The 26413-nt window shown below is 37.1% G+C and overlaps 1 protein-coding gene across 1 annotated transcript in view; it reads left to right on the plus strand.

Annotated features, from left to right (window-relative positions):
- The window catches only part of NEGR1 (neuronal growth regulator 1), a 930286-nt gene that overhangs the window by 526666 nt on the left and 377207 nt on the right, over positions 1-26413 (plus strand). Inside the window, exon 4 of the mRNA XM_082358652.1 lies at positions 20074-20199. Coding sequence (XP_082214778.1) covers positions 20074-20199 — 126 coding nt within the window. The remainder of the gene's footprint in view (positions 1-20073; positions 20200-26413) is intronic.

Raw genomic sequence — 26413 nt, forward strand, 5'->3', positions numbered from 1 at the left:
TTCAAAAATCTTCCTTCTTTCCATTCCTTACCTTTATGTAAACATTCCTAGCTCCTTCAGCTGTGTCTTTACATGTTATTGTGTCTGGACCTTTACTATTCTGACTGACCTCTCATTGTAAAATAACATACCAGTGTGTCACTCTTAAATTGTAGTGACTGTAGCTGAAAACATGACACCTGATATAGTTTTATCAATAAGCATGTCTCCAAGAGCTTCATCCAAGACGTTTAAAATTGAGGAAAGGACAGAGCCAGACCCAGCTCCTCATGGCCTTCCTCTAACATTCTCCCTTCATACTTACATGAATCTACCCACCAACACTGGTTGTAGGGGCAAACAGTACTCTTCCTGGCTGCGTGGGCTCCTTGTCCACATTTCTCCATTCTATTGCTTAAACTATCATTAACAACTGTCAAGTGACTCTTGAGATCTATGTACACTCAATATGTTCATAGAATTCTGTTTATCAATTAAGCTAGTTAACATACCAAAAAGGTTAATTTGGTCATTTTGATATGGCTAAACCTTGCCCTTCATTTATCTCAATCCTCAAACCAAAAATTTAGATATGCTTTCTGCCCTTCCATTATAGTAGTAGCTGTGAAAAAAGAATAAATAGTTATGAAAGGTATAGGCAAAAATATAGAATAATAGAGCTAATGCTTATTGGGTAGATTGAGTTTTCCAACTGGCAGAAAAACGAGAGGATTTGGCTTATTTTTTGCCAAGTGATGAGACTGGAGTGTTCAAAACAAGAAAGACGAGCAGGAAGGAGAGGTAGTTACAGAACACACATGCCCAAGAGAATACACTCTTCAGTCTTAACCACATTTTCAAGTTCTTAACAATATAATATGATATTATCTAGAAAATCAAAATCAAAATACACAATACTTTCAACTGCGATGTGCAGATATGTTACACACCTAATACCTTGGAGAAACTAAAATAAATCAACGTTTCTTACTTAATACTCCAGGGAGTAGTTTACTCACAATGTTTTTTAATTCAAAAGGGAAAAGTAGTTAAATATTTCTGTTCCTCAGAATGTTGTAATTAATATGAGGGAGAATGACTTTTTAATGAGGGTGTTAAAAACTAACTTTTCAAATAAGGAACATTTAGAACTGATAAAAAACATCCTTATTCAACACCTTCTGAGCACTTACTATGTACTAAGTATGATCTTGTAAAATACTCAGAGATCTATATAGAAGAGTTCCTTGATTCATATGAGTTCTCCAGAAATGTGTAGGAAAAATATACATAGATTGGATATGTGTGCGTATGTTTGTGTATGTCTATTTTGTAACATAATTATGTGTCTTATAATTAGATTTGCCCCGCTACTACCATATTCTATTATTAGCAATGACACATAATTATGTTACAAAATACACACAATCCAATATAATATATATCAACTATATGACAAATATACATACATGTATATACTCATGTATGTACACATACATATAATTTATATATGTGCATATGTATATATAACATATATAACTCACTGGTTATACAGTTTCTATATTCTATTCAAAAATACTGAATGTAAGTCACCAAATTTCAGTACTTTTATATAGATTTTTGATATTATTTTATCAAGACTAACAAAGAATTACCTATGAAGACTTTGCCTTCTAATGAAAATGCTCATTAGAATAGCACCTAGATACAAGACAATTTATAATATTTAATCCACTTGATGGAAATGAACAAGTTAAATGAACAAATTATTCAAAGCCAAGAGAATTATGAGTATCTGAAATTTTCAGAGTTCTTGTGATTCATATTAAATGTAAGTCCCAAAAGCTAGCCCCAGTATAAAACAATTTCTGGCAAGAGACTGACATTTTTCCAATGAATAATTTAAAATGGAACTTTTTCCATGTGAACTGTCTTATATCTTGGCAGTAGGAATAGTATTTCAATAATTTATAGAATTTTGAATATAATATAGTTAATGCCGTAAAAGCAATTTATTTGATATTGAATTATAAGAGAATGCACTTTGGCCACTGTGACTAATAATGATCTAGGGGCCAGCAAATGGCAAATTACCTTTTAACCCAATTTTAGAATCTGTGCATGTAACCATAGGACTGCCCTGAGATATCTGGGCATATAATTGCACAATAATATTTGGTTGTTACATTTTAAGCATAAATAAAGCATTCTCTTTGAGAAAAGCAGATAAAGAAACACAACGATTTAAAAGTGTAGAATTTGTAGGGGAGCAAAATATTAATGTGAATCATAATTTTATTATTTAAATTTCTGAATAAGACCTGTTCTCAGAATATTTCTTAAGGCAGAACTCTGATCACTCTGGAGATGTCATCATGGTTATTCCATGACAGGTGAGCAACCACACATTAGTGTGATAATGCACAGCTTTTATGAGAAACGAAGCAATGTAATGTAAAAATGGGTCTTTCAAGGCAAATGAACAGGCTGAGGGCTTGCCAGAGTGCAGGGCATAGATAGCAAGTTGTGACTCAATGACTGCATTCAGACTACAAAGGCCTTGCAGTGGATGGTGAGGATTCTGCACACACATAAACCTACAGGCACTGTTTATTTTCCTAGACCATGTACACTTCTACATTATGACAATTTTCCAGCTGTGATGATCAAGTGTCTTCAGTAAGCTGCAAATTTTTCTAAATCACAGAATGGTGCCATTTGAGTTGGTGCTAAGGTAAATCCACAGATATTTTGATGAATTTGTATGGTACAAAATAATAGAATAGTTCATATCTAAAAATCTGGCAAACCTGGACTTTCATTTCTAAATGGAAATTGTCAGTCTTTAGACTGGTGCTCTCCAGTGTACACACGCACACTTGTTTTTGACCTACCAAAAGGCGATTTTAGGTGTTTCAACCTAATAGGTGATTTGGGGTTTGTCTTCCTCATTCTTTATATATTTTCCACATTCTTTTCAATATGTGTACTACCTTTATAATTCGGAAAATACATATGTACAAATAACAAAAACCACAGTACTTCAGAGAAACCATTATTTTTTCTGATGGCACTGACATGACACATCTTCTCTGCAAATGCAGAAAGCAACATAGCAGGCTTTAGATTTTTAAATGTACTAAAACACATTTATGGAAACCTGAGCCTCCCAAAGAGAACTCCTACTGAACCGGAAGAGGCTTACCTCAAGAAATCCGGGGCTTCCCTGGTGGTGCAGTGGTTGAGAATCCGCCTGCCAATGCAGGGTACACAGGTTCGAGCCCTGGTCTGGGAGGATCCCACGTGCTGCAGAGCAACTGGGCCCGGATGCCACAACTACTGAGCCTGCGCTCTAGAGCCCGTGAGCCACAACTACTGAAGCCTGTGCGCCTAGAGCCCGTGGGAAAAAAAAAAAAAAAAAAGAAATCTGGAGCCAGGTGTTTCAATATAACTCTCTGAGTCCAAAGGCAGACATTGGACTCTCTTGTGTTTCAAAAAATACTAAAGCAAGCTTTTAGCTCTGGGAAATATTTGCAAAGAAGGCAGCTGGGTTCTAGCATGACACAGCTGGGCTGTTTCCTCTGGTTTATATAGAGAATAGTTCACTGCCAAAGATGAGGCAAGAAAAGTTCACCCGGGCCATTCCAGAGGGCATTTGCTGGCACATTTTTAAACAGAACAGTGGAGCTGGCCACCAGGTTTGTGGGAATAGTGACTATACTGGAAGGAGGTACCTGCTTTCCTTAAGATAAATTCCTGGAAGGGAAATCATTGGCTCACTGGGTTGGATTTTTTTAAAGTTCTTAAAATATACTGCTGAATTGTTTCCAGGAAAAAGCTCATTATTAATTCCTAATAAAATGTTATCATCACTGAAGGTTTTAAAGATAATAGAGTTGGTTTCTTAAGAAATCTGCCTCACTAGGTATGGATACCTAGATTTGTGTGCTCTAAGGCATTTCAGTTGTGGTGTTCTTCCTATGTATTTTGCAACTATTTTCTACTGGGGAGAAGGATGAGTTACAAAGGCATTGTAGATTCCCTGTGATATACAACACTGCTGTAGGTGTGTTCTAGCCTTCCTGCTGCTGCTGCTGCCTGAGGGGGTAGCTGTTATTATGGTCCTGATTTTAAGCAGTATTTTTTATCTTTGAACAATCCAAGTAAGTGAAGCTGAAGCTAGCCTGAGGTACAGCAGGGTTTTGAACTCTGGTGTGTAAACATTCATGTGTAGAGGCCAGCTCTTGATCCTCCAGCAAAAATGAAGCAAAAATAAAAATCTTTACAGTCTAAAATATTGAAACTCTTATATAACAATGCTGTATTTGTGCTTTAAAAATGTTTATTCAGCAGGTGAGGAACTTGCCTTCAACTAAAAATTTTTAAATCATTAAATAAATATTAAGCCTCCAAAACTTATCCTTTCTAAACCAGTGAACTTTCTTTATTCTTTTGTCACATTTAATTATCATGTATAGTAAGCCTTCTTAATATAACATATGTACATACATGTGTATTTACATATGTGTGTATGTGTGTATATATTTATATATATTTGACACTGAAAATCTACCTAGCGAACACCTAGGCCTTTCCTCAGTAAGAAAATCTGTCTTAAAATTTAGGGATTACTTGCTCTCTTTCATCCTATTTGATGTATAATCCATGTATTAGGTAGTCAAGCAAAGATGGAGAGAAAAGAAAGAGAGAAGGAAGTCATTTCCAACTTTGATTTTTTCCATAACTCTATATCCTGTGGGGTTTATCACTCTCAGATGCTCACTTTCTTCTCTCCATCGCTGATTGTCTTGATCCCTGCTACATGAACCAATTCTAGATTTTCCCAAGGGAAAATAACACAGTGAGGAAAAGTTGCTCATAGCACCTTTCTACTGAGTGCAAGCTATTAAGGTATCATCTCTTCTAGGGATAGTTACACTTTAATATTAGGCCCTTGCAGGCAAATAACTGCTCTGAGGCTGTGAAGGAGGGCTCTCTAACTAGAGTGGAGTTTTTAAATAAATAGGAGAGGGAAGTTTATGGAGAAGACTTTCTGGTGTCCTGTAAATGTTCCCAAAATCTGTAGATTTTGAAACTCACTCCAAACCTATTGGTCTAGGATCCCCTAAGTTGTGCCCTCTCTACCCCAGGATTCTAAAAAAACTTACCAGATCATCCTGATGATTATCTGAGTATAGGAAACTACTATTTTTAACCATCAAATTCCACTCAAATGTCATCTGTTTCATAAAGCCTTATCTAAGATCAGTATCCCCTCCAATTCTGACTCCATAGGCAGAGTTAGATTTACTACTCTGTGTTCCCAAAACACCTTGCTGTACAGAATCTACTTTGTAGGATTTATGACTCCATATCATAATTAATTAATAGTGTTAGGTTTTTCTAACTCTTTAGACATGGACTCCTTAAGATTGGTCTCCCTAAATCAAGTTGGTTTCTCGGTAAATATTTGTTGAATGAATGAATGAATGGATGGATGGATGGATTAAAATAGGTCACGGCTTGTTCTGCCAGTGTATATAGCTGACCCACTGAAGGACATAGTAGACTGAGGACAATTTATACATAGGTCTTATAAAAAAGGAAAAACAGTAAGTTAAGCAACATGATTCAAAGTTTGAACTGAAGTCTGAAAGATACATTTTTTTTTTCAAACACGTTCTTTGCCCCCCAAAGCAGTTCTGACATACTCCATCAGTAGGTAATTCACAAATCTGGCAAGTTTGCATTTACAAGTCACACTTAGCTATTTTTTCCTCCTATCAGTGATGGGATGAGGGGAGAAACCATAGAAATCTCTGAAATGTCATAAACTTTAAAAAGTCAGTTTATAGTCTCTGAGCTGGAGAAAACAATGTTGCTAGTTAGATGCAGGCCAGGAAGCCATCAAGCACCCACCAGCAAGCCAGTTTAGGAAAAAAAAATCATGAAACAATTTCTTCTCTCAGTTTGAGGACAGCACCTTTTCCAGGAGATTTGTTATGTAATGAAGATTTGCTTTCACTTTCTGGGGGCTAGCCAAGATTGAAAAGGGAAGTGCCAGCCTAAAGAAAGAAAGACTGTTCTTTTGATATTGCCAGCCATTACCAGATACGGGAGTTCAAAAAAAAGCCAATCTCCAAAGATTTATAGTTATGTTTAGCTTGTTGACTCAAGCAGTTTGGAAAGTCTTCAGAGATATAGGCTATTCGAACTAACCCAGACTCCAAGTCTATGGAGAGGGAAAAAAAAGCAGAAATAATATGTACACACTATTCGAGTCAAATACTTTTGACCCTTAATTTACATAGCTTCTCAAGTAAAAAAAAAAAAAAAAAAAACTCTAACCAAAATACATAGTCCTGCCTAAGATGTGACAGCTCATTCTGTTGAAAATAAATTTATGATTATTGTTCAATTATTTCTCTGGGTTTGCATGGCAAAAACTATAGTAGGCAATGCAATACGGAAATGTCATGCTTTTAAATAAGTTAAGAGAAATAGTGAATCCCCTATCTTGGAGAATCCTTGAAAAACGTCACCCAGGACACTTGGCGCTATAATTACATTTTCACTATATTCTCAGAATTTATATAATCCTTGCAGTGGTATAAAATTCTATGGGAAATCATCATTATGAAGCCAAAGAAATATTAGCTCAGCACATTAAAAAAACAATAAAACAAATATTGTTGAATATCCCATATGTGTCAGGCTCTTTTCTAGGTACTCATAATAGGCTGTTGAATAAGGTAAACAAGGTTCCGACCCAAGACCTTTACTTATGTTGCATGAAGAGAAGACAGGCAATAAACAAGTAAAGAAAGAAATACCAATGACAGATTGCAAAGAATACTGTAAAGAAGAAACTATCGATACCAGAGGAGGGGGAGTGAGAAGGAACAGCGTGTTGTGGGGTGTAAATGGTTATTTCAACAAGACACACATCCAGAAAAATCTATCTTGCTTGAAGGTGTTCAAAGTCATCAGTGACACAATGCTTTCAGATGAAATTTAACCCTTTAACATTCCCTCAGAAATTCACATTTCAATGTTCCTACTTTGTGGTAAGCTTTTGAGGTGGAGAAAGTCACTATGGGAGAGGTGAGTCAAGCAGGACACAAAGAGATGGAATCACTTTTATTTTTATTTTTTGTTTGACCCAGTGTATGCATAATTCAATTAGATATATTAAAACATTTAAAGGTTTTTAGTAATGAGTCTATGGCTTCAGAGACTGAATGGGAAGACACGTAGTACACCTGCTTATAAATCACTGCTGTGATTTTTATACCCTGGCTATGGAAGCAGATGATTTTTGTGCCCAGAATATTGTGGTTATAATAAGTACTCAACTGATGTTTTTTAACAATCTGTGAGTATTTGTGGACCAGCTTAAATACATAATCCATCCACCTTTTAGCTCGTGCAGCCTAAAGAAGCCCTCCAAATGGATTTGTATGTACTGTGGTCTTTCACGGACTCTTACAACTTAAGAACTTGATGGGGCATTTAATTGATTCTAGTAAGCCAATGAAACTGCCCAGATCCAAATAGTCCATGTCTTGCATTTATTTACAGTTAAGATAGATAGCCATCAAATACATCCTCTAAAGATTTTCATTGTTACGTGTGGCACCACCTCACATCTCGTGCAACTTCATATAGGTGTGAACTCTATTTTATTTATTATCATCTATACAGACTTTATAAAAAAATATTTTCCACCAGCTGCCACCGCTGCGAATCAGGGCTGGAGCCCAAGGACACCAGGCTCCTTGTCTCTGACTTCCTCACACCAGCATCCTGGCCACAGTCCCTGAACAGACTTTTCATATAAAATAAAAGAGTGTGCTCATATGATTCCTATGTTGTACATATTTGTCACCCTTATGTTGACTTCTCAAATTTTTAATGGTCATGTTCCACACTACAAGATGACTTGTTGAAGAAATTTAAGTTAAATCTATGAAGGCTGCTCATTAAACAAACAAAATCTTATTTTATTTATACAGTTCAGAAATTATGTACAAGTAAAAAAAAAAAAGTAACCATGAGGACACTCACAAACTCAATTACCCATCATAGTGCAAATGGTAGGGAATAATCCCAAATGGCTGGTGTGTGGAAATCGTTAGTATTTGGTTTGGATATGTATTCTAAGATTTTCCTTACTAAGAATGCTCCATCCCTGCCTGAAGACACCGTAATAGATGGTTCCAAAGGGAGAAGGCAGTTGGGGCAAGTCAGATTGCATAATTTTTGATGAAAGTGAAACCAGCAAGAGATTTGAATTACCTTAAATGAATCTAAATCTATAAATGCATCTAAATATGCATCATTTCCCGCCCCCCCCCCCACCATGGCATCAACTGAATAGGACTTGAGAACAGGGTGGTAAACAGTAGTTGAAATTGAGTCCTGTGAATAATTGATTAAAGGCAAAGTAGGTTATGAATTTGAAGGTACAAGAGTGATTCCTTTAAATGTATGTGGGAATTTAAAAAAAAATTTCCCTCCAACACAAACTTTAAATCCACTCCCAATCCTATTGCTTAGAAAGTTTCCAAAGTTCTTCAATGTCTCTAACTGGTGATAAGCAACAGTTCATTATTAACACAGATGTAAAGTTGTGTGTATCCCCAATTAGGGTCCTATTACGAAAAAGATATTCTGCAATTTAGTGAGAAATCTAGAACTTCTACCTTTCAGTGTTTTTATTTATGGTGTCATAATGATGACAAAAATTTTTTTTTATCTTTTTTTTTTTTTAACATCTTTATTGAAGTATAATTGCTTTACAATGGTGTGTTACTTTCTGCTTTAAAACAGAGTGAATCAGTTATACATATACATATGTTCCCATATCTCTTCCCTCTTGCATCTCCCTCCCTCCCTCCCTATCCCACCCCTCTAGGTGGTCACAAAGCACCGAGCTGATCTCCCTGTGCTATGCGGCTGCTTCCCACTAGCTATCTATTTTACATTTGGTAGTGTATATATGTCCATGACACTCTCTCACCCTGTCACATCTCACCCCTCCCCCTCCCCATATCCTCAAGTCCATTCTTTAGTAGCTCTGTGTCTTTATTCCCATCTTGCCACTAGGTTCTTCATGACCTTTTTTTTTTTTTTCCCTTAGATTCCATATATATGTGTTAGCATACTGTATTTGTTTTTCTCTTTCTGACTTACTTCACTCTGTGTGATAGACTCTAACTCCATCCACCTCATTACAAATACCTCCATTTCATTTCTTTTTATAGCTGAGTAATATTCCATTGTATATATATGTGCCACATCTTCTTTATCCATTCATCTGATTATGGACACTTTGGTTGCTTCCATGTCCTGGCTATTGTAAATAGAGCTGCAATGAACATTTTGGTACATGACTCTATTTGAATTATGGTTTTCTCAGGGTATATGCCCAGTATTGGGATTGCTGGGTCGTATGGTAGTTCTATTTGTAGTTTTTTAAGGAACCTCCATACTGTTCTCCATAGTGGCTGTATCAATTTACATTCCCACCAACAGTGCAAGAGGGTTCCCTTTTCTCCACACCCTCTCCAGCATTTATTGTTTCTAGATTTTTTGATGATGGCCATTCTGACCGGTGTGAGATGATACCTCATTGTAGTTTTGATTTGCATTTCTCTAATGATTAAGGATGTTGAGCATTCTTTCATGTGTCTGTTGGCCATCTGTATATCTTCTTTGGAGAAATGTCTATTTAGGTCTTCTGCCCATTTTGGATTGGGTTGTTGGTTTTTTTGTTATTGAGCTGCATGAGCTGCTTGTAAATCTTGGAGATTAATCCTTTGTCAGTTGCTTCATTTGCAAATATTTTCTCCCATTCTGATGGTTGTCTTTTGGTCTTGTTTATGGTTTCCTTTGCTGTGCAAAAGCTTTTAAGTTTCATTAGATCGCATTTGTTTATTTGTGTTTTTATTTCCATTTCTCTAGGAGCTGGGTCAAAAAGGATCTTGCTGCGATTTATGTCATAGTGTTCTGCCTATGTTTTCCTCTAAGAGTTTGATAGTGTCTGGCCTTACACTTAGGTCTTTAATTCATTTTGAGTTTATTTTTGTGCATGGTGTCAGGGAGTGTTCTAATTTCATACTTTTACATGTACCTGTCCAATTTTCCCAGCACCACTTATTGAAGAGACTGTCTTTTCTGCACTGTATATGCTTGCCTCCTTTATCAAAGATGAGGTGACCATATGTGCGTGGGTTTATCTCTGGGCTTTCTATCCTGTTCCATTGATCTATATTTCTGTTTTTGTGCCAGTACCAAACTGTCTTGATTACTGTAGCTTTGTAATATAGTCTGAAGTCAGGGAGCCTGATTCCTCCAGCTCCATTTTTCATTCTCAAGATTGCTTTGGCTATTCGGGGTCTTTTGTGTCTCCATACAAATTGTGAAATTTTTTGTTCTAGTTCTGTGAAAAATGCCATTGGTAATTTGAGAGGGATTGCATTGAATCTGTAGATTGCTTTGGGTAGTAGAGTCATTTTCACAATGTTGATTCTTCCAATCCAAGATAATGGTATATCTCTCCATCTATTTGTATCATGTTTAATTTCTTTCATCAGTGTCCTATAAATTTCTGCATACAGGTCTTTTGTCTCCTTAGATAGGTTTATTCCTAGATATTTTATTCTTTTTGTTGCAATGGTAAACGGGAGTGTTTTCTTAATTTCACTTTCAGATTTTTCATCATTAGTATATAGGAATGCAAGAGATTTCTGTGCATTAATTTTGTATCCTGCTACTTTACCAAATTCATTGATTAGCTCTAGGAGTTTTCTGGTGGCAGTTTTAGGATTCTCTATGTATAGTATCATGTCATCTGCAAACAGTGACAGCTTTACTTCTTCTTTTCCGATTTGGATTCCTTTTATTTCTTTTTCTTCTCTGATTGCTGTTGCTAACACTTCCAAAACTATGTTGAATAATAGTGGTGAGAGTGGGCAACCTTGTCTTGTTCCTGGTCTTAGTGGAAATGGTTTCAGTTTTTCACCATTGAGGACAATGTTGGCTGTGGGTTTGTCATATATGGCCTTTATTATGTTGAGGAAAGTTCCCTCTATGCCTACTTTCTGCAGGGCTTTTATCATAAATGGGTGTTGAATTTTGTCGAAAGCTTTCTCTGCATCTATTGAGATGATCATATGGTTTTTCTCCTTCAGTTTGTTAATATGATGTATCACATTGATTGATTTGTGTATATTGAAGAATCCTTGCATTCCTGGAATAAACCCCACTTGATCATGGTGTATGATCCTTTTAATGTGCTGTTGGATTCTGTTTGCTAGTATTTTGTTGAGGATTTTTGCATCTATGTTCATCAGTGATATTGGTCTGTAGTTTTCTTTCTTTGTGACATCTTTGTCTGGTTTTGGTATCAGGGTGATGGTGGCCTCGTAGAATGAGTTGAGGAGTGTTCCTCCCTCTGCAATATTTTGGAAGAGTTTGAGAAGGATAGGTGTTAGCTCTTCTCTAAATGTTTGATAGAATTCGCCAGTGAAGCCATCTGGTCCTGGGCTTTTGTTTGTTGGAAGATTTTTAATCACAGTTTCAATTTCAGTGCTTGTGATTGGTCTGTTCATATTTTCTATTTCTTCCTGGTTCAGTCTCGGTAGGTTGTGTATTTCTAAGAGTCTGTCCATTTCTTCCAAGTTGTCCATTTTATTGGCATAGAGTTGCTTGTAGTAATCTCTCATGATCGTTTGTATTTCTGCAGTGTCAGTGGTTACTTCTCCTTTTTCATTTCTAATTCTATTGATTTGAGTCTTCTCCCTTTTTCTCTTGATGAGTCTGGCTAATGGTTTATCAATTTTGTTTATCTTCTCGAAGAAGCAGCTTTTAGTTTCATTGATTTTTGCTATTGTTTCCTTCATTTCTTTTTCCTTTATTTCTGATCTGATCTTTATGATTTCTTTCCTTCTGCTAGCTTTGGGGTTTTTTTGCTGTTCTTTCTCTAATTGCTTTAGGTGCAAGGTTAGGTTGTTTATTCGAGATGTTTCCTGTTTCTTGAGGTAGGCTTGTATTGCTATAAACTTCCCTTTTAGAACTGCTTTTGCTGCATCCCATAGGTTTTGGGTCGTTGTGTCTCCATTGTCATTTGTTTCTAGGTATTTTTTGATTTCCTCTTTGATTTCTTCAGTGATCACTTCGTTATTAAGTAGTGTATTGTGTAGCCTCCATGTGTTTTTATTTTTTACAGATCTTTTCCTGTAATTGATATCTAGTCTCATAGCGTTGTGGTCGGAAAAGATACTTGATACGATTTCAATTTTCTTAAATTTACCAAGGCTTGATTTGTGATCCAAGATATGATCTATCCTGGAGAATGTTCCATGAGCACTTGAGAAAAATGTGTATTCTGTTGTTTTTGGGTGGAAGGTCCTATAAATATCAATTAAGTCCATCTTGTTTAATGTATCATTTAAAGCTTGTGTTTCCTTATTTCTTTTCATTTTGGATGATCTGTCCATTGGTGAAAGTGGGGTGTTAAAGTCCCCTACTATGAGTGTGTTACTGTCGACTTCCCCTTTTATGGCTGTTAGTATTTGCCTTATGTATTGAGGTGGTCCTATGTTGGGTGCATAAATATTTACAATTGTTATACCTTCCTCTTGGATCGATCCCTTGATCATTATATAATGTCCTTCTTTGTTTCTTGTAATAGTCTTTATTTTAAAGTCTATTTTGTCTGATATGAGAATTGCTACTCCAGCTTTCTTTTGATTTCCATTTGCATGGAATATCATTTTCCATCCCTCACTTTCAGTCTGTATGTGTCTCTAGTTCTGAAGTGGGTTTCTTGTAGACAGCATATATATGGGTCTTGTTTTTGTATCCATTCAGCCAGTCTGTGTCTTTTGGTGGGAGCATTTAATCCATTTACATTTAAGGTAATTATCGATATGTATATTCCTATTCCCATTTTCTTAAATGTTTCAGGTTTGTTATTGTAGGTGTTTTCCTTCTCTTGTGTTTCTTGCCTAGAGAAGTTCCTTTAGCATTTGTTGTAAAGCTGGTTTGGTGGTGCTGAACTCTCTCAGCTTTTGTTTGTCTGTAAAGGTTTTAATTTCTCCATCAAATCTGAATGAGATCCTTGCTGGGTAGAGTAATCTTGTTTGTAGGTTTTTCCCTTTCATCACTTTCAGTATATCCTGCCACTCCCTTCTGGCTTGCAGAGTTTCTGCTGAAAGGTCAGCTGTTAACCTTATGGGGATTCCCTTGTGTGTTATTTGTTGTTTTTCCCTTGCTGCTTTTAATATGTTTTCTTTATATTTAATTTTTGATAGTTTGATTAATATGTGTCTTGGCGTGTTTTTCCCTTGGATTTATCCTGTATGGGACTCTCTGTGCTTCCAGGACTTGATTAACTATTTCCTTTCCCATATTAGGGAAGTTTTCAACTATAATCTCTTCAAATATTTTCTCAGTCCCTTTCTTTTTCTCTTCTTCTTCTGGGACCCCTATAATTCGAATGTTGGTGCGTTTAATGTTGTCCCAGAGGTCTCTGAGACTGTCCTCAGTTCTTTTCATTCTTTTTTCTTTATTCTTCTCTGCAGTAGTTATTTCCACCATTTTATCTTCCAGGTCACTTATCCGTTCTTCTGCCTCAGTTAATCTGCTATTGATCCCGTCTAGAGTATTTTTAATTTCATTTATTGTGTTTTTCATCATTGCTTGGTTCCTCTTTAGTTCTTCTACGTCCTTGTTAAATGTTTCTTGCATTTTGTCTATTCTATTTCCAAGATTTTGGATCATCTTTACTATCATTATTCTGAATTCTTTTTCAGGTAGACTGCCTATTTCCTCTTCATTTGTTAGGTCTGGTGTGTTTTGACCCTGCTCCTTCACCTGCTGTGTGTTTTTTTGTCTTCTCATTTTGCTTATCTCACTGTGTTTGGGGTCTCCTTTTCACAGGCTGCAGGTTCGTAGTTCCCGTTGTTTTTGGTATCTGTCCCCAGTGGCTAAGGTTGGTTCAGTGGGTTGTGTTGGCTTCCTGGTGGAGGGGACTAGTGCCTGTGTTCTGGTGGATGAGGTTAGATCTTGTCTTTCTGGTGGGCACGTCCACGTCTGGTGGTGTGTTTTGGGGTGTCTGTGGCCTTATTATGATTTTAGGCAGCCTCTCTGCTAATGGATGGGGCTGTGTTCCTGTCTTGCTAGTTGTTTGGCATAGGGTGTCCAGCACTGTAGCTTGCTGATTGTTGAGTGAAGCTGGGTCTTGATGTTGAGATGGAGATCTCTGAGAGATTTTCGCCATTTGGTATTACATGGAGCTGGGAGGTCTCTTGTGGACCAGTGTCCTGAAGTTGGCTCTCCCACCTCAGAGGCACAGCCCTGATGCCTGGCTGCAGCACCAAGAGCCTTTCATCCACACAGTTCAGATTATAAGGGAGAAAAAAATAGAAAGAAAGAAAGATGATAAAATAAAATAAAATAAAGCTATTATAATAAAAAATAAGAAAAAAAATTATTAAGAGTAAATGCATTCAAAAAATTTTTTTTAATTTTTAAAAATAGATTTATTAATTTTTTATAATAAAAAATAAGAGAAAAATTAAGAAAAAATTTATTAAGAAAAAAATTTTTTTAATTTTTTAAAATAAAAAATATGAAAAAACTTATTAAAATTTTTTTTAATTTCTAAAAATAGAAAATAAGGAAAAAATTATTAAGAAAACATTTATTAGGAGAAAAAAAATTTTTTTAAGTAAAAAAAAAAAAAAAAAAAAAAAAGACGGACCTAACCCTAGGACTAATGGTGAAAGCAAAGCTATACAGACAAAATCTCACCCAGAAGCATACACATATACACTCACAAAAAAAAGGAAAAGGGGAAAAATTAATATATCCTGCTCCCAAAGTCCACCTCTTGAATTTGAGATGATTCGTTGTCTATTCAGGTATTCAACAGATGCAGGCACATCAAGTTGTTTGTGGAGTTTTAATACGCTGCTTCTGAGGCTGCTGGGAGAGATTTCCCTTTCTCTTCCTTGTTTGTACAGCTCCCGGGATTCAGCTTTGGATTTGGACCTGCCTTTGCTTGTAGGTCGCCTGAGGGCGTCCGTTCCCCGCCCAGACAGAATGGGGTTAAAGGAGCAGCTGCTTCGGGGGCTCTGGCTCACCCAGGCCGCGGGGAGGGAGGGGTACAGAGGAGGCGGGACGAGCCTGCGGCGGCAGAGGCCGGCGTGACTTTGCACCAGCCTGAGGCGCGTAGTGAGTTCTCCCGGGGGAGTTGTCCCTGGATCATGGGAGCCTGGCCGTGGTGGGCTGCACTGGATCCTGGGAGGGGCGGTGTGGAGAGTGACCTGTGCTTGCACACAGGCTTCTTGGTGGCGGCAGCAGCAGCCTTAGCGTCTCCTGCCCATCTCTGGGGTCCGCGCTGATAACCGCGGCTCACGTCCGCCTCTGGGGTCCACGCTGATAGCCGCGGCTCGCACCCGTCTCTGGAGTTCGTTTAGGCGGAGCTCTGAATCCCCTCTCCTTGCGCGCCACAAAACAAAGAGGCAAGAAAAAGTGTCTTGCCTCTTTGGCGGCTGCAGACTTTTTCTCGGGCTCCCTCCCGGCTAGCTGTGTTGCGCCAACCCCTTCAGGCTGTGTTCACGCCGCCAGCCCCAGTCCTCTCCCTGCGATCCGACCGAAGCCCGAGCCTCGGCTCCCAGCCCCCGCCCTCCCCGGCGGGTGAGCAGACAAGCCTCTCAGGCTGGTGAGTGGTGCTCGGCGCCGAGCCTCTGTGCGGGAATCTCTCCGTTTTTCCCTCTGCGCCCCTGTTGCTGTGGGATCCGCGCTGATAGCCGTGGCTCGAGCCCACCTCTGGGGTCCGCGCTGATAGCCGTGGCTCGCGCCCATCTCTGGAGTTCATTTAGGCGGCACTCTGAATCCCCTCTCCTTGTGTGCCGCGAAACAAAGAGGCAAGAAAAAGTCTGTTGCCTCTTCCGCAGCAGCTGCAGAGTTTTTCCCGGACTCCCTCCCGGCTATCACCGAAGCCCGAGCCTCAGCTTCCAGCCCCCGCCCGCCCCGGCGGCTGAGCAGACAAGCCTCTCGGGCTGGTGAGTGCTGGTCGGCACCGATCCTCCGTGCGAGAATCTCTCCGCTTTGCCCTCTGCACCCCTGTGGCTGCGCTCTCCTCCGTGGCTCCGAAGCTTCACCCCTCTGCCCCCGGCCGTCTCCACCCGCGAAGGTGCTTCCTAGTGTGTGGACACCTTTCCTCCTTCACAGCTCCCTCCCACTGGTGCAGGTCCCGTCCCTATTCTTTTGTCTCTGTTATTTCTTTTTTATTTTGCCCTACCCATGTACGTGGGGATTTTCTTGCCTTTTGGGAGGTCTGACGTCTTCTGCCAGCGTTCAGTGGGTGTTCTGTAGGAGCAGTTCCACGTGTAGATGTATTTCTACTGTATCTGTGGGAAGGAAGGTGATCTCCGCGTCTTACTCTTCCGCCATCTTGCCCCTCTCTCGACAACAATTTTAATGTTATAATAATTATTTCCTGCAAATTAAACAAGTGTATATTTAGATGAATAACTTATTCCTTTATTACTCTGCTCTAGGTCATAAATACTTAAATAATATGCACAGCAACCTAAAATACTTGTTAAAATATAGAGTTATTTAATGACTTAAAAATTATTGAATTGATTGAACATACTTCTTTTTAAACAATTGATTTTTAAGTTAAATTTATAAATAAAAAGGTTGAAGGAGTTTGATATAAGGTATATAGAAAAGAAACAAATGTCTAGAATAGTAAGTTATTTTAACTCTCCTCATTTTTCTTTTTTCTATGCAAGCACGTAGAATATTGGACATACCATAAGAAATGCTTTGTCATTTAGAAAGTTCAGTGGCATTCTTCCCACTTGTGTGCATGCACCATTTATACACAAACTGTAATCCAGAACGGGAGGGTCTTAAGACACTCGAGACATTACCATTCTCCAAGCTCCTGCCACCCACGGTAGAAGCATCACATTTCTTTTCCTTTATGTCTTAGCCTAATGTTCCCCAGATTCACCCCAAACCCTTCCTCGGAACCACACCTTATTCTGGAGGCAGAGCTAACAATATCTCCATTTCTGTTGTCTTACATCGAGGTTACTGATAGTTCTTCTCTATTATAAATAGCACCGCAATGAATAACTTTGTGGATAAACTATCCTTCATGGTTTGCTCTAAAAGGAACAAACGCAAAATTAATCTCTGATGATTTGAACCCAGAAGGCATACCTAGTAGACATGTGTTACTCATGTAAAATGAGAAAGGAAAATGTGGAAAATATTTGTCTTCTCTTAGTTACTTACCAATCTGCCTCCTTCTTTTAATTTTAAGTTCCTTGAGGTCAATGACTACGCTTTGAAATTTTTGCATTTCCTGTGAGTCCAGAATTATTCCCTCCATAATAATCAGTGAAACTTTGAAGTCTTGAACTGGATATGCAATTCAGCAAAGCAACACCTGTTTTTGCCTCCACAAGCTACATACATTGCATGTGAAGGACTTCATTGGCTCTCTCTACACACAACATCTGTTGCCAACAGGTGATGCATTCTGGGGAGAAGTGCCTTGCCAGAGGGATTTCCCTTGCTAACATCCTCTTTCCAGATGTTTCTTTCCTGTAGCAGATCCTGAATGAGGCCCCGGGAGGTGGTTGCAATCACTGAACTGACATGTCACACCTGGAATTCGACAGTCTTCCCCCACCACAGAATTTCCCATAGTTAAATGTTAAATCTAAGTTTATTGCTAAGGGACTTCACTATTTCTCTGTGAAATCAAATATTGTGCTTAATATTAGTTTACCACTTTAAATATAAGTAGATGTGTAAAGATGAAACTAAACTGTTTTAAAGTCAGATAAAATTGACAAAATAATTTAATTTAGAGGCTAGAATGCACGGTCTTATGGCACTCCATCATTTCTCTTAAATATATACACCTCTGCCCAAAGTTGAATCAGTTATATGTTTAAAATAAAACTAGCCAGACTAGACTGATCTCTGTGTACTATCTTCTACATAAAGAAGGAAAGTATTATATAACTTTTTCTTTTTTTAATAGTAGACATTGGTATATATGTATCTGTATATTTATATATATATAGATATACACACTCATAAATATACACACATGTGTTTGTATATACACATGTATTTCATAGTTTACTATATCAAACCAATAGCTACATTCATATATCCAAAGGATATATATTTTTTTAATGTTATAAGTTTATTTTTATTAAATCTTCAATTCACCAGTAAGTCTTGCACATTTTTCTCTACTTTCTTCCTAGGGTATTTTAAAGTTTTTATTTCTGTTCTGTTTCAGTTAAGCTAAAAAGAGTCTTCTATTTGGAATGGTTTTAATTTTTTATTATTTGCCTGAGAAGAGCTCAATGAAGAGTTTAATGATAATATGTCTTAAATGTCAATTAAAGTATGTCACTTAGAAACAGATACAATAGTATATCACTTAGGAATAAGCCCTTTCCTCAATCATATCACCAGTTATTTATAACCGAATACTTTATATTTGTAATCAAATCATCCCAGATTTTCTTGTAGCAGAGTTTTGGTTCCATTAAAAAATCAAAGATGATATTCAAAGTATGAGTAATTTAATTTATCTTTATGACAGATTTTAGTTACTGGTTTTTAAAGTAACTGTGAAAACATATCTCTTGCCGAAAGAAACCCTAAGAATGGAACAATGAGAAAAATTCCACTTAAAAAGAATGTTTTTATAATAGTTATCAATGTATCTAATTGCCATTTATTTAGCTTTGACCTGAAACTTCAACATACTATAATTTTTATATAGGAAACCAAAACTTATGGCACAGGCCCGTCGTGTATACTATCAAAGTGGTGAACTTCTGAGAGCAATTTTAAGGCATGGGAAAAGAGCAGTAGTGAAATTAAAGTCAAACACCAAATATGTGTTTTAAGGCATCTAATAATAATATTGATAGCTAACAATGATGCCAGGAACTTTTCTAAACCCTTTAACATATGTTGACTTATTAATCTTCACAGTAGCTATATGGGGTTTGTACTATTATTATCTCCAGCTTGCAGATGAAGACCTGAGGCTGAGGTAACACAGCTAGCCTGTAGAGGACACAGGACTTATATCCATGCTGCATAAGGATTAAATGAGATCATTTGGTATTTGAGAGAATACAGACATTTTTATCCTGGAAGTTAATTTAGGTATTTTCCTATTCAACATTCCCAAAGTTTATTCCAGGCTCACTACTTTCATCAAATGCTCTGTTATAAAAGTTTCCATAGCCTAATACATCAGGGGAAAAAAAAAAAGACACATCACAATATTTCCCCTTTCACTCTTGTAGATTTGCAGAGCAAAGGTCATAACAAAGGTTCTAAGAAATCTCAAAATAAAGAGACCTGTTTCAACAAATTTCCATCCATTACTGACAAGAAAACTCATGTTGAACACGTCTTTCACAGCCCTTAGAATTTGTGTTCCTTAGAACATAAATGCTCAGAAATTCCAGCCCTACTATTTGGAAGATTAGAAAATTGAGACCTAAATTGCCTTTGCGACCCTGAAATCTTACATCCCAATTCTGTACATGTTTTACCTCACTTAGCTCTTAAATCACCATGTAGGCCTAACTGTTCTGATAGTTTAAGTTTCTTCCAGATTTCCATTTTTCTTTAATCATTTCAACAGGAAAACCATCATTATAGTGAAGATACATGGATGGAACAGACAGATGGCTATATTCTAGTTTATATAATACAAAGTATTCACAACAATATTTATTGATCATTTAAGCACTATTTAAGCTTTTTGTTATTAAATATTTAATTTGTCCTAAAATATTTCATAGCCAAATATTAGAGAAAATTAAAACCAATCAAAAAACAAAAAAACCCTAGGGTAATCCTGAGGATCTAGAGAATCTATCTTTTAGATGATGACCATGGGCCATAAGTACATTTCACCACCATAGTTTGATTGCATGATATCATGGAGTTAATCATATATAGTTCAACAGACTTTTATACATTTTTTTCTGACCACTGCATGTTTTGCCATTTCAGTTCCTCCGAAGATATATGACATCTCAAGTGATATGACCATCAATGAAGGAACCAATGTCACCCTGACTTGTTTGGCCACTGGGAAACCAGAGCCTTCCATTTCCTGGAGGCACATCTCCCCATCAGGTAAAGAGGAAAAGTATCAGTGTTGCTTGTGCTGTTCAATATCCTCCTGTAACCTCACTTGTTCAGAATGTAAGAGTCAACTAATTTTTTCTATCCTTTTCATGAGGTAGTCAGGATGCATATTTTTATACTTATTCTTTATACCTAAATGCATGTAGTTCACAAAAGTTAAATGAGCATTTTCTGTCAGAGCCCAGAGTAGAACTTAGGTCTCTTGATTCCTAGGCAAGGTTATTTTTCCCTGTAGTATACTGGATAATCACAAATCGATAGACAAAAGGCTCAAATGGAAATATCACAAGAGAAATATCTTCATTTAAATGTGTAAGGCTTTTATTCAATCAGCATTCACATGTTAATAGGCCAGCATGAACTGCTGACGTAATCAAGGGAGAATAAAATTATACAGATTATGAGTTTGCTGGGTCTAATTTCAAACTGCAGTTCAGAATCAAGGATTTGGCAGTTAGAATTAAATTTTAACTGATGAGGGATCTAAAAACCCAAAAGTTTAAGTAACTTGTACAAGATCACATAGCTAGGTGAAATTAAGGGATATAACACGTTTATCAGTGTCTCGTGCTTCTGATACAGGGCACATCCTCCTAAAGAGATTGTCAACTTTGGGAAGCTGGGGATAATCATCATCAAGACAGGTCTATTTTCACAGCCACAACTCTAACCGAGTCATCAATTTGTGTAAAATCTAAATATTTGAACTACGTAACTTTAAATGTACCATGAAGTAAGAGTGGTACTTTTAATGAATAAGATCCCACCACATTTCAGATAAACAATATTTGATTTATATTTTGGGTAGAAATAACTTGAACAAGGCTAGGATGAGGAAATCTCTTTTAAAGGAATCAAAAAAGCATATTTTATATAGGCGTAGAAAGATTACAATTAGAACATCTATTTTATCTGCTAATGCTTTCTTTAATATCACTTATCCTTAAGTGCCTTTTGGTTTCCTCATTTATGCAGTAGATCTAATGAGACTAACTCATATCATACTCTTAGTATTACTATTAGTGTGAGAAAAAAATCAATAGAACAGCAATATACCCTTACATAATATGCATTATGGTCCCTGAAATATTTCTGAACTATGAGTGTGCTTTTGACTGCCAACATTTCACTCTCTAGAGTGGCTACAGAATCATAAAACTGGTATGTGAGCACTGAATTAGTGACAAGACTCTCCATGGGGTGTAAGTGAGGCAAACCCAGGACTAGCAGTTACAATACATGTGCTCCAGTCTCAACTTCTTTATTCATCAGTTCAGCAAATCCTAGTGCAAATCTCTTAGCCTCAGTTACCCTCAGCTAGTTTCCTACTTTCCAAAAGTCGAATGATAAAAATCCCTGGCTATTGTGAGACTCAAAAAAGATAATAAGCGTAAATGTGCATTAAAAAGTATAAGGTGATATGCAAATGTAAGGTTGATTCTTAATCATCTTTCCGGGGATTTAAATCTGATATGAAAATATAATTTTTGTAAGAATGAAGCACATAATCTCCATCTTCATACAATTTAAGATTAATATTTTGGATTTAACTCTCCTTCTTTGCAGTGCTTGTTATTATGCATATTCTTTTTGTAAGTGCTTGGCTACATTTTAGTTTAATTAAATACCATGAATGTTGGTTAGTGAAGTTATTAGAATGACGATAATGGATAACATCATGAAGCTGAAAGAAGAAGGATTGGGTTTTAAGTTAAACTGTGCATAGATTTGTTTTTCTGATCCTACCATACAGAGCAAATGAGTAAAATTAGCATAAATATTAACTATTATCTAACGAATAGCTAGACATAGCTGATATTTTTATAAATGGCTGGTCACAGGAAGGTAGCTCCACAGAGCTTCTCCCTTATCTGCGGAAAAGTTAGGTTGTGAGTTCAACCACATCACAGACATTGCCTGAACCAACTGAAGTTGCCATTCCACTTGTTAGCTCAAACAACTTAGCGTGCTTTCCCCAAAATATCTTTCCTGAGAAGTTTCTGAATATATGAGCTTTCTTAGAGTTACTTATAGTGATAATTTCTTCCTTTCTATATTTTCTATTCTATATGTAGAAATTAATTTCAAATTTATATTTAAAAAGTTTGGGATTAACAGATGTAAACTATTATATATAGGATGGATGAACAACAAGGTCCTACTGTATAGCACAGAGAACTATATTCAATATTCTGTGATAAACCATAATGGAAAAGAATATGAAAAAGAATATATATATATATATATATATATATATATATGTGTGTGTGTGTGTGTGTGTGTGTGTGTGTGTGTGTGTGTATAACTGACACTTTGCTGTACAGCAGAAATTAAACACAACATTGTAAATCAACTATATATCAATAAAATTTAAAAAAAAATACTTCCAGTAAGAAAAAAAAAAGTGTTACAAAAATAATGCAAAGTACACCCTATGTCCTTTACTCAGTTTCATCCATCATTTTTCCCATTTGCTTCAACATTTGCTGTGTGTAGAGTATGCAGAAATATTTTTTTTCATTGAATTATTTGAGAACAGCTTGCATACAGCAAGCCCTTTTCTCCCTAGTTATTTTCAGTGTGAATTTCTGAAGAAGGATATTCTCTTCTGTAACCACAGTGCAGTTTTTTACTTTTGTACATTTAACATTGGCATTATACTTTTATCCCATTACTATCCATATTCCAATTTTGTCAACTGATTGAATAGTATCCTTTAGAGAATTCTTTTCCCTTTAGTACTGTACTTAGTTGTCGTATCACTTTAGTCCTCTTTAGTCTGGGGACTATTCCTTAGTCTTTCTTAGTCTTCCTTGACATTTTTCTACTTTTTTAAAAAATAGAATATTTCTCATTCTGAGTTTGACTCATGTTTCCTCATGATTAGAGTCTAGTTATGCCCATTTGGGATTAAATAAGTGAAGCTGTAACTTCTCAGGGAATGATATCCAGAGGCACAGGATATCCAACCCTGTTTCTGAAATTGAGGGACCTATTTACATCTCTTGAATGCAATTCACATAGCTGCTCTCAAATGCTGTGATATCATGAAGCTAAAACTCACCTAAAACTTCTGGAGAACATTGACAAGTTTACACCAGGCATTTGATTTTGAACAGAAAGACAAAATAAAATTCTTAATCACACATCATTTATTAATAAATCTAGATCCAGTCAGAAAAAATAGGAAAACTTAAAAAGATAAATTTTAAAATCGTAGATTATATATGACAAATATGGAAGCATTTTGAAAGCCTCTGTCAAATTTCTACTTATTATTCATTGCTGTTTATCTTAATCTCTGTTTCCTAGTTCATTCCTATTCTTTGATATCTGGAATCTCCAGAGATGTTCTTACTTTACCCTGCTGGTGTTTATAAGCTAGCAAAGATATTCTTTTGGCTCTGAAGCCAAAATTTGAGCATGAACACTGGGCTGTGTATCTCAAACTCTTTTTGCTCTAATCTCTATATGCTTAGTGCCTTTTGAAAGGATAGTCTCATTCTAATTATCCACAGGAGTTAAGATTATTGCCTAACTCAAGGTAAAGAATGTTCCGTTAAGTTCCCTTTGTCCTGTTATGTTCCATCCATTCTTTCCTGTTTGTCAGGTACTTATTCCATTAAACATCCTCTTTCTCCCTACATCTTTAAGCTCTTCTCCTCTATTAACTTTATCCTGTCCACATTTAAACAGGCTCAAGTCGCTCTTTTCTGAAATCAATCTCTTGACACTGATCACTTTTGTTTAGTCAACAATTATTGAGCACTTATAAAGGAAACCACAAACAAGTGGTCAGAGATGTAGGAATAGAATCAGAAAGCCATGATTACAAGAAGCCAAAAGAGGAAAAAATTCCTGGAGCAGTGAGTGGTTAAAAATGTCAATCAGGTTAAATAAGATCAGACCAGTTACCTCTGGGTTAGATAGCTTGGTGATCATTGCAGCAATTCAGTGACATAATGGACCAGAAACTCAGTTGTGGAGGAATAAAGAGCAAATAAGAAGTGAAGAACTTAGATGTGGAGGCAAACTATGAATCCAGTTAGTCAAGGTGAAAATATTGTTTTTCTACTTTTACATATTTTATTTTTTGTATGAGGAATATCTTTCGTCCCCCTCTACAATTGTCAAACTTACTCCTTTTTCAACTTTTAATGAAGCTATTCCTAAGCATCCCAAGAAAAATCAGGTGCTTCTTTCTCCGTAGTTACATAGTACCTTGTGCCACCATTCGTGTGGGACTAATTCTCTGAATTGTAGTCTTTGGTTTTGTTTGTCCATGGTCTTTTGGGACAGGGGACTACTTCTGTCCAGAAACAGTGTTTGTTGACCTTTGTACCCCATGGCTTAGCACAAGACCTGGCACAAAGTAGGGACTCCATAAATACTGCAGAGTTAATGGATGCTGCTCTCTGTCCTTGCTTCCCACATGACTTCTTAGAACTAGAAATTAAAATTTGAAGACATAACATGGTAGTGTCACAAGCAAGTATTTCCTGTCTGATATCTCCCCACTACCTTTATCCCCCTAATATAAATACACAAACATACCCCTAAATATGAATCACCCCTTAATTTCCCTTATGCCTTCAATATGGTTGCACCTCTGTGGTACTGTGATTTATAAGAAATATATATATATATATATATATATATATATATATATATATGTATATATTTGACCTTCATGCCATTTCTGACACCGAGCTCCTAAAAACCCTGGAATTTCACATCAGGGAGTGAGCTATAAAGGTGTTTTTATTATGTTAATGAGGCGACTTTGGGACCACACCTAAGGTTGGTTGCCAGGAGAACCAACTATGTGATTAGAGGATTGGAATTTTCAGTCCCACTCCATTGACTTCTGGGGAGGGGAGAGGGGTTGGAAGTTGAATCAGTTCTCAATGGCCGATGATTTAATCAGTCATGCCAATGTAATGAAGCTTCCATAAAAAATGCTGAAGGACAGAGTTTAGAGAACTCCTAGATCAGTATACATGTGGAAATTCAGGAAGAGTGGTATGACCAGAGAGCCTGGAAGCTTCTCCCCTCATCCTTTCCCCATACTTTGCCCTATGTACCCCTTTCATCTGGGGGTTTCTGAATTATATTCTTTTATAATAAACCAGTGATCTAGTAAATCAAATGTTTCTCTGAGATCTGTGAGCTGCTCTAGCAAATTAGTCAAACCCAAACACAGGGTCTTTGAAACCTCTAATCTATAGCTCATTGGTCGGAAGCATGTTACTGAACTGAGCTTTGAGTCCACTCACCTGCCGTGTAGCAAAGCCAATTTACTGACACCAGGTTGTGGTGAAGGAAAGTATAGTGTTTATTGAAGGTGCCAAGCAAGGAGAATGGGCGGCTCATGCTCAGAAGACCCTAGACTCCCCAGTGGCTTCCAGGAAAGGGTTTTTAAAGACAACATTGGGTGAAGGCTGCACGGTTCATGACTTTCTTCTGATTGGTTGATGGTGAGGTAACAAGGTGGTGTTTCAGGAAAATTAATCATCAATCTTCTGGTTCCAACCAGTCTGGGGTCTATGTGCTTATGGTCACCATGTAGTCATCCTCCTCCTCCTGGGCATGGTGGGTCTTAATTTCTGCATAACAACTCAAAGATATACTTAGATTGTTATGTATATTCGTTGAGGAGGAACTAGGATTTTGTTTTATCACCCGACTATTGTTTCTTGACTGCTTTTCCTTGGTTTCTGCATTCCCTCACTAACCTAATTAGTAACTGTATGAATCTGCTCTCTGGAACTCAGAGAAGGCCTAGGAGACCAAAGCCTTTTTCTACAAATAAGAAATGAGGTACACAGAGGGGCTTTTGTACCAGTGAGGGTCCCACAGGGTCCTTTCAGCTTCAAGCACAGGTGATAACCTGGAATTGCTACTGACGTTTGTTGGGGGTGGGGGAGAAGGGCAGTCTTGTAGTACTGAGCCCTTATTCCATAGAATCTCATGCTCTCTCTGGGTAGTGTCAGAATTGACTTGAATTGTAGAACACCCAGCTGGTATTGGATAATTGCCTGGTGGTGTGGGAAACCCCCCATCAATATGTTGGAATTAGGTTCAGCACTTTAACTCCATTAATGTAAAGAGCAGCTTGCACCAAAGAAATTTTAGTTAGTATGGTTCAACTAACATGTATTCATTACTTTATGTAGTCTAGGAAAAATGGGAGGTACTTGTG

This window comes from Balaenoptera borealis (assembly GCF_965194805.1).
Source record: "Balaenoptera borealis genome assembly, chromosome: 1".
Classification (NCBI taxonomy): Eukaryota; Metazoa; Chordata; class Mammalia; order Artiodactyla; family Balaenopteridae; genus Balaenoptera; species Balaenoptera borealis.